We start from the raw sequence: 13,993 nt of genomic DNA, 5'->3' as shown, positions 1-13,993 counted from the left end.
TGACATCTCATTATTCTAATGTTTGCTTCTTTGAGAGAGAAGGAGAGAGAGACTGTAGGCATAAGAGGGGTCAGTGTTTAAAGGTCTTATTTTTGCTACTCATATTCTTCTCTTTTCCTTGAACCTTTTGGAACCAAGCACATAGAATCTTTTCTTGTTTCCCTGTAACAGTATAGTTGGAAAGAATGGTGGCATCATTATTTTTCTCCCAATATTCTATCAAAGATAGGAGGAAACTACATAAATGGATATTTGGCTTATTCAATTTAGCCTTTGGAGCATAGCTGGGGATGGTTTGTAGCAGGAGTAAGTTTACAAGGGGCAGGAGGTTGTTAAAAACACAAGTCATGTTCAAGATTGGAGTTCTCAAGCCATTGACCTTTTTAGGGGTGAAAGGAAAAAACCTTCTCTTAAGAAATGGGAAAGAAGCCAGATTCAAGTTGCTGTGGCAAGACCTGACCTCCATAGGTATAGTAAATGGAGCCCCCAGGTTTAGTAAAAAAAAAGTTGGTTTTTTTTTTTACTACACTTGGGAACTCTGCCATTGAATCTCCCTTGAACCCAGGCTACCTTGCCAGTCCTGTGTATCCTCCACTGTTACCCAGCTGGTCACCTATCCCACAGGCAATATATGATCAATGCTTGAGTAACTCTGGGATGACAGAGATTTCTCATTTGGGCTTTGGGAGTTTTTGTAGTTACTATAAATGTGGTTGTTTTTGATATCCTGGAAGTACCCAGCTCTTAGATATGTAGTTACACAGAGCAAGTGCTGTCATGAGGAGCCAGCTCAGAAGGAACCTCTCTGGCTGTCTCCACTATTGTCTCTTCTCTCTTCCCTACGGCATCCTCAACCTCGTTAATGGCGTGTGAATTGCTTCCCCTCTGAACTTCCTTATAGGATGGCTATGACCTCTTTAAGGTAGAGGAGATAATTTCTATTTTTAAAATTAAAGAACGGGAACTATAAATACCCTTCCAAGTCCTGCCTGGGTTTAATTCATAATAGGAATAAAACAAAGGTAGTGATAACCTCAGCAGAAGAGTTACTTACACAGAAGGGTAATGTTTGGTTAAAGGATTTTTGAAAGTAATACTTACAGGTAATCTGAGGAAAACTGAGACTGGACTGAGTTTAGTTTTACGATACAAGCGGATGTTCACGTTGGTAACTGTGGTGCTTGTACCACGCGTGTGGAAAGATGGCCCTCACGTGTGCCCTCCTGGTAGACTTTCTCTGACCCCGGTCTCTGGCTTCCTTCTTAGAGCCCCCGTAGCAATCGGAGTTGCTGCCATGTCCACAGCCGAGATGCTGACTTCAGGCCTGAAGGGAAGGGGCTTCTCTGTGCTCCACACTTACCAGGACCATCTGTGGTGGGTACAGTGTTTCTCCTGTTGATGGGTGGAGAGAGCACAGGGCCCGAGATTCAGAAATGAGAGTGTTGGTCCCAGCCACATCCTTAGGCAAGTTGCTGACCCCAGACTTTCATTTCCTTGCCAAATATGGAGAAAAGAATTTTTTTTTCCTGTCTGGACAAGAAAGTAGACAGAACATTGATTATTTTGGGGGTGAATTACAGAATCCTAGACCTGAAAGAAGGCCTTAGGGATTGTCTACTCTGCCCCTGAGTATGGTGATATTCAATTTTTCATAGCTCTGGTCAGTCTGGCCTTTTCTACCACGCACACTTTAGGCATCCTCTGGCCCCGTGGTGAGGACTTCTGAATCCAGATCAAAGCAGATACACCCTCAGGCAGCAGGGTGATAACTGATTACTTTATGTTATTCAAATTTCACATTTCAGACTCCTCCTCATTATGGAAGTAACACTTTCTGACCGTAACAGTTGCTTTCTTGAGCCAGATACCAGTTTATTTCCAGTTATTTTCTTGTCATTTTACCAAAACAATAAACAGTGCTTTCCTCAAAAGCCAAGCACCTGCTCTTTTAGCCAAGCGTTGTAACCTAGATAGCGCCATCCTTATATTTTCTAGCCCAGTCTCGGAGTGATTCATTTGACGACTATTGTCCAAGCACTACTTCATTAGCCTATTTTTTTAGCAGATATTCGAGGGCTGATGGCTGATGTTCCTCTAGCACCTTGTTGTTTGTCAGTCCAGACAACAGCAATCATGGTCGTGTTGTCTAAGATGTTTTGTCACCAGCTGCCCCAGTTCCATCCCCCACCCCTTAAAAATGTGTATGGTATTTACCTGATCAGAGTAGCCTAACCGTACACTTTGGCCTTACCATTAAAAATACTAATGAGCCTTGCTACAGCTATTAGTTAAAACGTAGTTTGATCTACATGTTTGTGGCTAAGATAAAGCTTTTTACCTCTTTGCATGCTCTGCTGTGTGGCATCGCTTTTTTTCCTGTCTTCCTAAGGCCTAGTGGCATAAAACCATGGTGATCTGTACTCCGCAAGTTAGATTGCATTGTACTTAACACAGAAGCCACTGATTTTGCAGTCCTGGGGCCGTCCGGGCATTTGTGTTTTATTCCATGCACAAGAGCCCTGGGTTTGTCTTTCACCAAACTGGTGCTACAGATGCATTTGTGATCTTAATGTTATTTAATTCAAAATGGTTTTGTTATTAACTCATATGAAGGGAACATTTTTGGGGGCTTACCTTAAGCTACTTTTTCTTTAATCTTTCTCTGTCTTGGAATGCCTATGATTATTTTTTTAATGAGGAGGCAAGACTTACTGTCCCCATTTCAGAAATGAGGAAACTGAGACATAGAATTTTCTAGGCCCAGAACTGAGAATAGGATTGAGGTGAGAGCACAGGCTCTCTATTCTTCCCTGGACATTCCTGCCTGACTCTGAGCTCGCTGCTGACTCTTCCCTGACCAGGGTTGGAGAGGGTGGTGGCTGCTGCTTGCTGTTTCTGACATGAGACTTTTCCAGGCGATCTGGAGACAAGTCCTCTCCACCTTCCATTGCTCCGCTGGCCCTGGATCCCGCAGATCTCAGTGAAGAGAAGGGATCTGTCCAGGTGAACCCCATCCTGCAGGGAGACATGGGGCGCCTGACTCTGGAGGGAGAGGAGGAGGAGAATGGGGAGCTTCACCAGGCGAGTGGGGAGAAGTCCCTCTCAGAAGCCTCAGAAGACACCAGCACTGGGGACCTGAACCAGGACTCCACAGACAGCAAAACCCTTCAAGGTAGAACTCTGGGAGTAGAAGGGCCCATCTCCCCTCCTGTCAATTTGGGAGCTGAATGTGCTCTACCCCACTTCTGACTAGAATGGCACCGAAGCTCGAGGAGAGCAGGGAAAAGTCCTTATTTCCGTGAGGGGGGTGCAGCAGCTCTTTGACGTCTTGGAGTCCTTTCCACGTTTGTCATGTCTCCCCGGGTGCCAGTCTGCCCTGGCATTTGGACTGTTCCCAGCTACAGAGCCCTCTGGGGTTTCTTCTGGCTCTAACTTGTCTGGGCGAATGCCCCTGGCTTGGTGGGACTTAGTGGCTTGACTCCTTCTCTGGGGTCAACTCTCTTCAAAGGCTCAGTGCTCAAAAGAGTGTGGGAGCTGTGGTACCTGGGAATAGGTTCCTTTTCAGGGCCAAGGGGCTAAGGTGGGGATAGAGCTGGGGAGGTCGTTTTCTTCCACTGCACCAGGCGTTCTGTATTCCTCAGGAAGGATGTGGTTCTTGTCTTTTCCTTGCAGAGCAAATGGATGAATTATTACAGCGATGTTTCTTGCATGCTTTGAAGTGCCGAGTCAAAAAGGCTGACCTCCCTTTACTCACCAGCACTTTCCTTGGCAGCCACATGTTCTCCTGCTGGTATGGAAGGCGAAAGGCCAGGGATTGGGTCCCACTCCTGTTTCTTGGCAGTAGGATAGGACAGGGCTGATAGGAGGCTGGTTGAGGGACGTGCTATAGAAAGAGAGGAGTAGGGGTTGGTCTGGCAACTTAATTAGGCCCTGGGTTTTAAACACTTAAATTTTAGCTAGTGGAAGGATGTTGAGGAAATGGAAGGTTCAAAGTGTCAAGGTTCTCTGAGCACTGCCTCTGCTGTGGTGGTTCCAGGCTGTCTCTGACCGATCGGGCAGCATGTCTGGTACAGGAGGTGTCCCAGGGGCAGCCTCTTTGTCAGGAGGCTTCTTTGGGAATGTTCAACCCCCTCGCACTCCTGAAAAGTAGGTGGGCCAGATTAGGTTTTATCAGGAGGAAGAATCGGTGTGAACCCCCAGCCCACTGAGAACACGAGGCACCAGGGAGGCGGTGTTACACGTGGATGGAATCTGGACTTTGAAGATAGACCCCTCTGGGCTAAACTTGTGGCTCCCGGGGCTGTCTGAGCCAGGCAGATCTCAACTAGTTACTGGGCTTCTCTGAGCCCTGATCGCCAGTAATCGCAGGGTTGCTGTGAAGATGAATAGCCTGACATATAACAAGCACTTGATAGATACTGTCATGTCAGGAGGTTTGCTTATTGATTTTTACCTTGAGATTGAACACCTTTCTTTTTGAGAATCTTGCTCTAATTTTTAAAATAGTAGTTTCTAATGTAATCTCTTCCTGTTTACACATGGGCTTCTTTGAGGCATTCTGTGACAAGTCCGGTAGGATACTTGGTAATTTGTCCTGACCTGGCTGGGTTGCAAGTAGCTAGGCAAAGGGGTTCTGGAATATTCTCTAGGATAGAGTTTCTTAAACCGGGGTGGGTGTAGAGGGGCTCCCTAAGAATCCCACTGCTCTTGCATGTCACATTTTGAGAGAAGATGTGAGTTCTGGGGAGAGGAAAAGATTTACAGTTTTTGTCAGGCATCTGCCTCTCAAAACTAATTGCTCTAGGGCAGGGGTCGGCAAACTTTTTCTGTAAAGGCCCAGTAGTAAATATTCTCAGTTTTGCAGGCCATATCATCTCTGTTGCAACTATTCAACTTTGCTGTCGTGGCACTAATGTGACCACATAGACAGTGGATAAGTGATGCATGTGGCTGAATTTGTCCCTAGAATTTTATTTGCTGAACCCTACTCTAGGCCTGGCTGTCTACAGTGTCAGCTTGGTGTTGGAAAGGTTCACCTTGAGGTGGAACTTTTGAGGCCACTGAAGGTTGTCTGGTCTGAGAGGAATCTAAAGCTATATCCAGTACAGTAGCCACCAGCACATGCAGCTATTTTAAATTTAAATTAATTAAAGGTAAATAAAATTTAAAATGCAGTTCCTTGGTCACATTAGTCTCATTTCAGGTGCTTAATAGCCACATGTGGTTAGTGGCTACCACATTAGACAGCGTAGATAGAAAACATTGTATCTTCATGGAAAGTTCTGTCGGACAGCACTGACTTAGGCCCATAGTCTGCTTCCCTCTCTCTTCCCACCATTGGGCAGAGAGTTCCGGAACAGCAGCCTCTCTCTGAACGTGGGAGAGGCAGGGTGAGGAAAGAGGCCCTCCTCTCAGTGTCAGGCAGGTCCCACACAACTGCTTGTTAGCTTAACTTGCCTTTTCCATCTGCCATCAGCCCTGAAGGACGACAACTGGACATAAAGAAGTCAAGCTACAGAAAGGTAAGCAGACACCTTCTCTGCATCCCACACACAGAGTTGTGTAGGGGCACATGTGACATGAGCCAGAGGGACACTGGGGAAGCCCTGTCTAGAGGGCTCAAACTAAAGAATTAAGTGTTTTGATTCCAGGTATAAGGGGGAAGAAAGAAACTCTTCCTGAGTCGCAGCTGTTGGTGGCACCCACTCCCCTTTCCCCTTTGACCCCTTTACGTCTGGTTAGAGTTCTGAGAGTCTTCACCAGTTAGTCTCTAGCAGCTTCTTGCTACCTGACCCACAGGGTGGGGGCCTTGCAGTTCCTAGTTTGATGAGGCCAGGGACTGTCCCATATCCCTGCACAGTTCCTGCCTGGCTTGGTCTGGCATATCGTAGGTACGCAGTATGTGTGTGGAATCAATGAAGTCCCCTACCACTAGCCCTCTCTCCCTTAGCTCTCTAAGTTCCTGCAGCAAATGCAGCAGGAGCAGATTATACAGGTGAAGGAGCTGAGCAAAGGGGTGGAGAGCATTGTGGCTGTGGACTGGAAACACCCGAGGTGAGTGCAGGGGGCCTGGTCACTAGAGCCCAGCTCACCCCAGGGCGCCTGGGCCACGGACTGGGGATTGCAAGACACTAGTATAAAATGTGTTCTTTTCTTTCCTTCTGCTGGGTTTTAGGATCACATCTTTCGTCATGCCCGAGCCCTCCCCGACCTCCCAGACTATCCAGGAGGGTAGCAGGGAACAGCCCTATCACCCTCCAGATATAAAATCCCTCTACTGTGTCCCAGCCAGCATGACCCTGCTCTTCCAGGAGTCTGGCCACAAGTGAGTTTTTGGAGAGCAGCCCTTCTCTGCCTGCTTGGTGTTCTGGCCTGCAGTTCTCTCAACCTAAGTAGTGTCTTCTGTGACTGGCAAAACCTGCTCTGCCACGTTCTCCCTTTCTCCCAAATCCAGCTTCAAACCTCTTCCCCCGGGAAGTTTCTCTGGACCAAGTGATCGAGAGAGTAGGTCTCTCCCTTTTCTACCTGTGATTATTCTTCACACAGTCATGCTCACCTCGGTCAGGAAAAGGGAAGAAAATAGAGGCAAAAGCTGAGGAGAGCTTCCTGCTCAGCCCGGAGCGAGGCTGAGGATGTGCAGTTTGTCTGCTGGCGCAGCGTGAACTAACCCCCTGGTCACCCCTCACCTAGGAAGGGAAGCGTGCTGGAGGGCGGTGAGGTCCGAACCGTCGTCATTAGCTACGCCAAGAAGAATGACCTGGTGGATGCGGACAACAAAAAGTGAGTGGACGAGGAGAGAACTAGCTCTGTCTTAGTGGGTGTTCATCGTTAGCAGACGTGGACATGGCGGGGCGGGATGTCTGGAACCGGGTATGGAAAATCACAGCATCTCAGAAGTAATCAAGACCATTGGTTTCCAAACCATGGGCTGTGGACACCCAGCGTGAGTGTCTGGGCTGTTCGGATCTGTGTATGCCGTCAGCACTGATGTAGACTGAGGAGTTATCTCACTTACCGTCACCCGTGATCTTCAAGGGACTATTGCATTTTTAAATGCAAACTTGAAAAAAAAGTTTACTGAAGTCATCATGGCTTTTTGGTGTTATTTTCTTTTTTTTAATTGATACATAATATTTGTGCATATTTATGGGGTACATGTGATATTTTGTTAGACGTATAAAATGTGTAACGATCAAGTTAGGGTATTTTGGGTATCCATCACCTCTAGTATTTGCCATTTCTGTGTGTTGGGAATATTTCAAGTCCTCTCTTTTAGCTATTTTGAAATATGCCATACATTGTTGTTAACTATAGTCACCCTACTCTGCTATTGAACAGAACTGATTCCTTCTATCTAATTGTACTTTTGCACCCATTATGGTATTATTTTCTTAATAAGTGGATACCGGTGGTAAACTACCAAATGAAGAGAGTTCGATTGATTATTTTTACTTTAAAAAGACATCATCATCATCAAAAAGTTGGGGCCTACCAGCCTAATTTAATGCCCTCATTTTCAAGATCCCCATTTCCTGTCTTTCACCCCTGCTAGCAGCTGGGAAACTAAGCCCAGAAAGCTGCAGTCACATGGTTAGTTAGCAGAGCTAAACAAAGAATTCTGGTCTTCAGATTTCTCCTATCCCACTTTCCCTTCCACCACCCGCTTCTCCTCCTAGGAAAGCACATTTGTACCTCCCATCCACAGGGTATGTTGCCTGGTGGACTGTGGTCCCATAATCATATCCTAGATGACCAGAAGGACATACAAGAGATGAATCCTGAGTTGGCCCTTGGGTCTGGGATTTCTTTATTGCCTCTTCTTTCCCTTCAGTCTTGTAAAGTTGGATCCCATCCTATGCGACTGCCTCTTAGAGAAAAATGAACAGCACACAGTCACGAAGCTTCCGTGGGACAGTCTCCTGACCAGGTAACAGGCATTAGCAGTCCCTCTCAAGTTTTCTGTCCCCTGCCCTTATATCTGTCACACTGAACTTTAATAATGTCACTATCTTAGTCTCTGACTTTCTTTCTGTAATTCATACCACGCCAGTCTACATAAACAAGGCTTGAGTAATTCTGATGTGGAGTCTCTAGAACAATTTGAGCCAACACAATATAGGAGAACTTGAGAGGAAGAAAGAAAAGGAATATTAATTAAAAATAAGAATGCCAATAAGATTTAGAAGCAAAGGAAGTTTGGGGGGAATTGTCTTAAAAAGTCTTCAAAGGAAAGGTTCTTAATACTCCTTCTTTTCCACAGAGCCATAACTGAAAATAGTTTAATCAGGATTCAGCAGAGTGCTGCCCATTGTCTGCCACCTGTTTTTTTTTTTTTTTTTTTTGAGACAGAGTCTCACTGTGTTGCCTGGGCTAGAGTGCCGTGGCGTCATCCTAGCTCACAGCAACCTCAAACTCCTGGGCTCAAGCGATCCTCCTGCCTCAGCCTCCCGAATAGCTGGGACTACAGGCATGCGCCACCATGCCCAGCTAATTTTTTCTATATATTTTTAGTTGTCCAATTAATTTCTTTCTAATTTTAGTAGAGACGGGGTCTCGCTCTTGCTCAGGCTGGTCTCGAACTCCTGAGCTCTAACAATCCGCCCGCCTCAGCCTCCCAGAGTGCTAGGATTACAGGCGTGAGCCACCGCGCCTGGCCTGCCACCTGTTTTTGTAAATAAAGTTTTATTGGAACGCAGCCATATCCATTTATGTGTTGTCTGTGGGCTGCTTTTGTGCTATCATGGCAGAATTGAGTAGTTGGAACAGAGACCAGATGGCCCACAAAACCTAAAATATTTACTGTCTAGCCCTTTACAGAAAAAGTTTGTCAGTCCTATTATATGTAATAGCAAGAGAAAATTTGGTTAGATAAAAGGTAGAAATTCCTCGTGGTAAAGGTATTCTGTAAAACATGTCAGAAATGTGAAGCAACACTTGCAGGCAACAGGCTGGACAGGTACCTTCTTAAGACAGGTGGTAACCTCCACAAAGCGAACTGGGCAGGTTCTCAGGCAGCCAGGCCAGTGGACAGCTTCCAGGGGCTCAAGTCCTTTCCAGAATCAATGGGTCTCAACCTTGGCTGCACTTAAAAAGTATGTCTGGTCAGGGATACTGATGTAATTGGTCTGGGGTGCAGCTCCCCAGGTGATGTGAATGATTCTAATGTACAGCCAAGGTTTCAAACCCCTGCCCTGCAAGATCGACTTACACCCAACCGCCTGCTGGTAGTGGAGTATGAGGAAATGGTTTCTGTTGGCTTTATCAGTGCACAACTCATAACTGCCATTTCAGATGTTTGGAAAAATTACAGCCTGCCTATCAAGTGACCTTTCCCGGACAAGAGCCCATTGTGAAGAAAGGGAAAATCTGTCCAATTGACATCACCCTAGCACAGAGAGCTTCTAATAAAAAGGTAATTTTAAAAACATTCAATATGTTTGAGGATGGTGATTTAATGTCCTTGCCAAGTTCTGGTCTCCCTATTATGATCGGAGGTTTTTAGGTTGTCCTCAAATACCTCAAAGGTTGTTTATGAAACACCCGTGTTCGTGTGCCTGGGCTGGGCTCTGTACAAAACGGGTAAAGCTGACCCCCTCACTCGCTGCCCTCTAGGATTTTGTGCTTGGAAACTTGCTAGAGCCTGGTTCCTAAAGTAAACAGGATTGTATTTTTATTTTTTTCTTGGAACTAAGTTATGGGCTTTCAGCTCTTATACATCCTTTTAACTCTTGGGCCTTACTCAATGAAAATAACTTGTAAAAGACTGCTAAAAGAACTGAGTGTTTAGCTTGACAACACAAAGTTATAGGGAACCAATTATATCTGTCCTCAAATATGTGAAAAGCTGTCCTCTGGAAAAGTAGTGCAGAAATAGGATCCTTGGTAATCCCAAGAAGACAGACTTGAGTTCAAAATAAGGAACTTTCTAGTACTGTGTGGTTATGAGCATGGTCTTTGGAATTAGACCTGGGTTCAAATGCGGCCTTTGCCTCACTCCTTGACCTCGAGCATGCTACTTAATCTCTCTTTATCTGAGCTTCATTATATGAGAAATGGGCCTAATATCTACCTTGAGGGTCAAATGAATGAACATATATGGGTGAAGCACTTAGAATAGTACTTGGCATATCAGCATTCAATAAATGAGAAACAGTAATGATAAATTTAATAATAATTAGCAATAACCACTATTTATTGAATGTTTAATTATGTACCACTGTACTAAGCAATTTTTATATACATTAATTTATTTAAACACTAATTCTCTATTAGTAATATAATAATTAGAATTGTCCAAAATTGAAATTGGTGTTTTGCAGTACACTTCTTTGGCATAAAAAAAGAAAAAAATTGGTGTTTCATGAAATAGTTATTTTCTGGAGGTCTGCAAGCAAAGATCAGGGGACCACTTTCAAGCAGAAGATGTAATCGTGGGTTCGTGTACCAGCGGGTTGGAATAGAGGTGACCTCTAAAGTCTTGCTGATTCTCAGATTCTCTGGGTCTGGAGTCCCTTGACAAACTTAAAGTTGTTTGGAACTTTTGTAGACTGTATTGATAGCAGTTGTTCCCACCCACCTGACAGTAACACACTTTACCATCTATAGTCATGAATGAGAGAGAACTTGTTTAGAGCAACAAAGAGAGAATGACGATTTCTTAAAGCATTAATGTTTTTCTTTTTTATCTAAAATTCTCATACTTCTCATCATTTGCAAAGTTGATGAATAATAGAAAAATGCATGTCTTGCTGACTAGCTACTTGATATTAAGGAATTATTGGTAATTTATTTTTAGATGTGATGATGGTTTTGTTTTAATGTTAGAAAAGAGCCTTATCTTTTGGATATACAAGCTGAAATATTTATAGATGCAATGATCTGATATCTTGGAGGATTTGCTTTAAAAGTAATACAGGAGTGGGGAGTAAGTAGGGATATAGATGAATTAAGGTTGGCCATGAGTTGATAATTGTTGAAACTGGTGATAGGTACATGAGGTTCATTATATTATTCTACTTGTATTTATAACTTCTCCATAATATGAGAACTTTTTTTAAAAAAGTATACATTATATGCAGGGTAGAGATTATCCCACTAAATATATAACACATATATGGGATGGGTTAGGATCAACTTAGAAGCACAAAAATAAGTTATTGGATAAAAAGGTTCCACGGTTATAGGGATGGGAACCTATCAGAGAAAGCAGGGGGTGAGTTTCCAGAAGCGTGCAGTTGGGTCGCCACCACCATTGGTCTTCTTTTCCCACTGTCCCTCCAGGTGACCGTGGTCCGGAACTTGGAGACCTATGGTCTGGACCCATGCTCAGTGGCTGCCATCCTCCAGCAGCGATGCCAGGCTAGCACCACCATCACTCCTGCCCCGGGGGCCAAGGACAGCCTGCAGGTGCAGATCCAGGGAAACCAGGTCCACCACCTCAGCTGGCTATTGCTCGGTGAGCATCCCTCTGAAGAGCAGAGGCATTAGTCTAGCTTGGCAAAGATCTTCCTGCTGACTCAACTTGGTCTAGTTATCATAATACCTACACACACACACACACACACACACACACACACACACACACACACACAGAGCAAAAGGTGGAACCAGTGTTTGAACCAAATCTTTGGCCCCTTTCAAATTCAATGTTCTTTCCACCATTCTATTGGAGTAGTTTTCTTCCTGGTCTTCCCTTTTTATAAAACATTTCTTGAGCACCCAAACTCTGCCAGGCACTTTGCTGGGCTTTTTGCAGGTATCACTCCTGATCATAATGATGTGGCAGAACTGTTACCTGTTTTGCAGATGAGGAAACTGAGGTTCCAGGGAGGTTCAGTGCCTTGCCCCGAGATCATCTGACTCTTGAGTGCTGCAGCTGGGCTTGGAATCTTTTTAGACTCCAGAGCCCAAGTTCTTTCTACTAACTCTGGGTCACCTAGCTTCCAGTTTGTCCTTAGTTCAAATCAGCTTCCACATCTCTGTCTGATCAGCTTTCTTAAACAAATGTCATCATATCACTCCCCTCTAAAAAACTTTTTTCTTCTTTTTTAAAAATTTTTAAATTTTTGTTAAAGGACCCAATGACTGGAATCTAAAAAACTTTGTATACCTCTTCCATGCTTTCAGAATAAACTCCTAAGCTCGTAAACAAGACCCTCCCAGCCTGAGCACATCTTCCCTGCCATCTCTCTGGCAGCCTGGCACCCCCGTCCCAGGCATCGGCCATGCTGTGTGCTTGCTGTCCCCAGATGCGCCATGCTATGTCCACACTTGCATGCTTTCGCCTGGGTTGTCCTCTCGCCTAACGTGTCTTCCCACAACCTGAATCTGTCTCGCCGCAAAAGCTCATTGGCCCAGCTCAGGGGTCATGGGAAACCTGTCCTAGAGCATGTCCTATTTCCGTAAATTAGCATTTAAAAAATTGCTAATGTAGCACTTTCCCATTGTTTATATTTCTGGTTAGCGTCTGCAGCTCGGCTAATTTTTTCTGATGTCTGAACCCCCTGCTAGACTGAGCTTCTCGAGGCAGAAACCTCTCCTTTTTCATCCTCAGGGCCTGGTACATAGTAAATGCTCAGTGAGCAAATTCACATCATGGCCTATGACAGTACCTAGCAGTTAACTTCTAGAGTGGAGTTCCTTTATATGAAGAACCCCATGTGAGGTGCTGAGAAGAAATACAGAGGAAAATAGATGAGCACACAATTGAACACAGACACATATATTCTCTCTCATGAGAAAATTATAAATGCCTGAAGTACACCTAGAAAGCAGCTAATCAGTGTGAAAATTACTGAAATAAACACTTCAGCCTTGAGGTATAGGGACAGATGGTCCATCCAGAAGGCTTCCCTGGCAAGTTGGGCTTGAGTTGGGTGTGGAAGAGCAGATCACATGATGGGAGTTCTTGACAGGAATGAGCCCTCTGTGGGGCCAAGGGGGCTGGAGGTCAGTCGTGTCCACGGGATCGGGCCAAGGAGTAGCACGGTGAGCAAAGGGGAAGCGTGGAGGGCCAGCAGGGGAGCAAGGTCATGCCCCACTGAGGTGTGTCTGCTTTTTGGATTGTAGAAGAATATCAGATCCCTCGAAAATACATCCAAGGCCTAGAAAAGGCCCCCAAACCTGGCAAGAAGAAGTGACAGACTCTTTGTTTCATGCGCTGGATCCAGTGGAAATCCAAGCTCTGGGGTGGTAATTTTTATGAGCATTTTCAGCTTTTGCAAATACAAATTATAATTGTTTACCCAAATAAATTTTTATTCTAATCTAAATATGATTTCCCTCTTGTTTCCTCCACTTAGCTAAAATGTTATACTAACTTTTAAAGTCAGAAGCGTTTTAAATAGACAGAAGAGGCTGTGTGCCTTTTCCGGTTACTTGGTTTCAGTGGTTTAGTTCCTCCCCTGCTTTCAAGGCAGGACGGACCATTCAAAAGTTCAGGCAGGTGTCCTTCCTGTTTTTAAAGCCCCCCTACCAAATATTCCACAGCCTCTTGCTCATCTGTTCCTACTACCTAATTAACGCCCCAGCCCAAAAATAGTCCCTTCACATCTCTAAAGAGTTAGTCATATAGAAAACAGAGCCCAGCTGTTCTCTATCATCAGTCAAGGCAACAGAAGAAAGAGTTGATCCCAAATTGCAGCAGACTTTAGGCTAGATAGAAATAAGAAACAATAAAAGCACATTAGGACACGGGTTTCTGTAGGACAGTGATTCTTCCCAACGTCAGCACACTGCCACTAGCTGGTGATGCAGCTCCAATATGGCAGCTTTGCTACAGTGAAGAGTCCTAGCCAACAAATGCCCTCTTCAGCCCCAACTTCTTAACCTGGGATCATGGAAGTGGTCTTTAGTTTGTCTTCAGAGGGTCCAACTCCCTGAAATGGTGCACAAGATTTTGTATGATCATTTTTCTGAGCGAGGGGTGGTGCTTTTGTCAAATTCCCAAAGGGATCACTTAATGCCAAAGAGATTCAGAACCGTTTCTCTGGTC

General features: G+C 44.8%; 1 protein-coding gene across 1 annotated transcript in view; it reads left to right on the top strand.

The window, feature by feature from the left end:
• Positions 1-13,271, top strand: part of EIF2D (eukaryotic translation initiation factor 2D) — an 18,387-nt gene extending 5,116 nt beyond the window's left edge. The window contains exons 5-15 of the mRNA XM_012638825.1: positions 1,267-1,374; positions 2,916-3,172; positions 3,673-3,790; positions 5,477-5,522; positions 5,951-6,054; positions 6,176-6,325; positions 6,691-6,780; positions 7,832-7,927; positions 9,292-9,412; positions 11,281-11,455; positions 13,069-13,271. Coding sequence (XP_012494279.1) covers positions 1,267-1,374; positions 2,916-3,172; positions 3,673-3,790; positions 5,477-5,522; positions 5,951-6,054; positions 6,176-6,325; positions 6,691-6,780; positions 7,832-7,927; positions 9,292-9,412; positions 11,281-11,455; positions 13,069-13,139 — 1,336 coding nt within the window. The 3' untranslated portion in view covers positions 13,140-13,271. The remainder of the gene's footprint in view (positions 1-1,266; positions 1,375-2,915; positions 3,173-3,672; positions 3,791-5,476; positions 5,523-5,950; positions 6,055-6,175; positions 6,326-6,690; positions 6,781-7,831; positions 7,928-9,291; positions 9,413-11,280; positions 11,456-13,068) is intronic.
• Positions 13,272-13,993: the final 722 nt, after the last annotated feature.

Source organism: Propithecus coquereli, unplaced genomic scaffold, assembly GCF_000956105.1.
Source record: "Propithecus coquereli isolate 6110/MARCELLA unplaced genomic scaffold, Pcoq_1.0 Scaffold135, whole genome shotgun sequence".
Classification (NCBI taxonomy): domain Eukaryota; kingdom Metazoa; phylum Chordata; class Mammalia; order Primates; family Indriidae; genus Propithecus; species Propithecus coquereli.
This window is presented reverse-complemented; position numbering and strand designations above follow the sequence as displayed.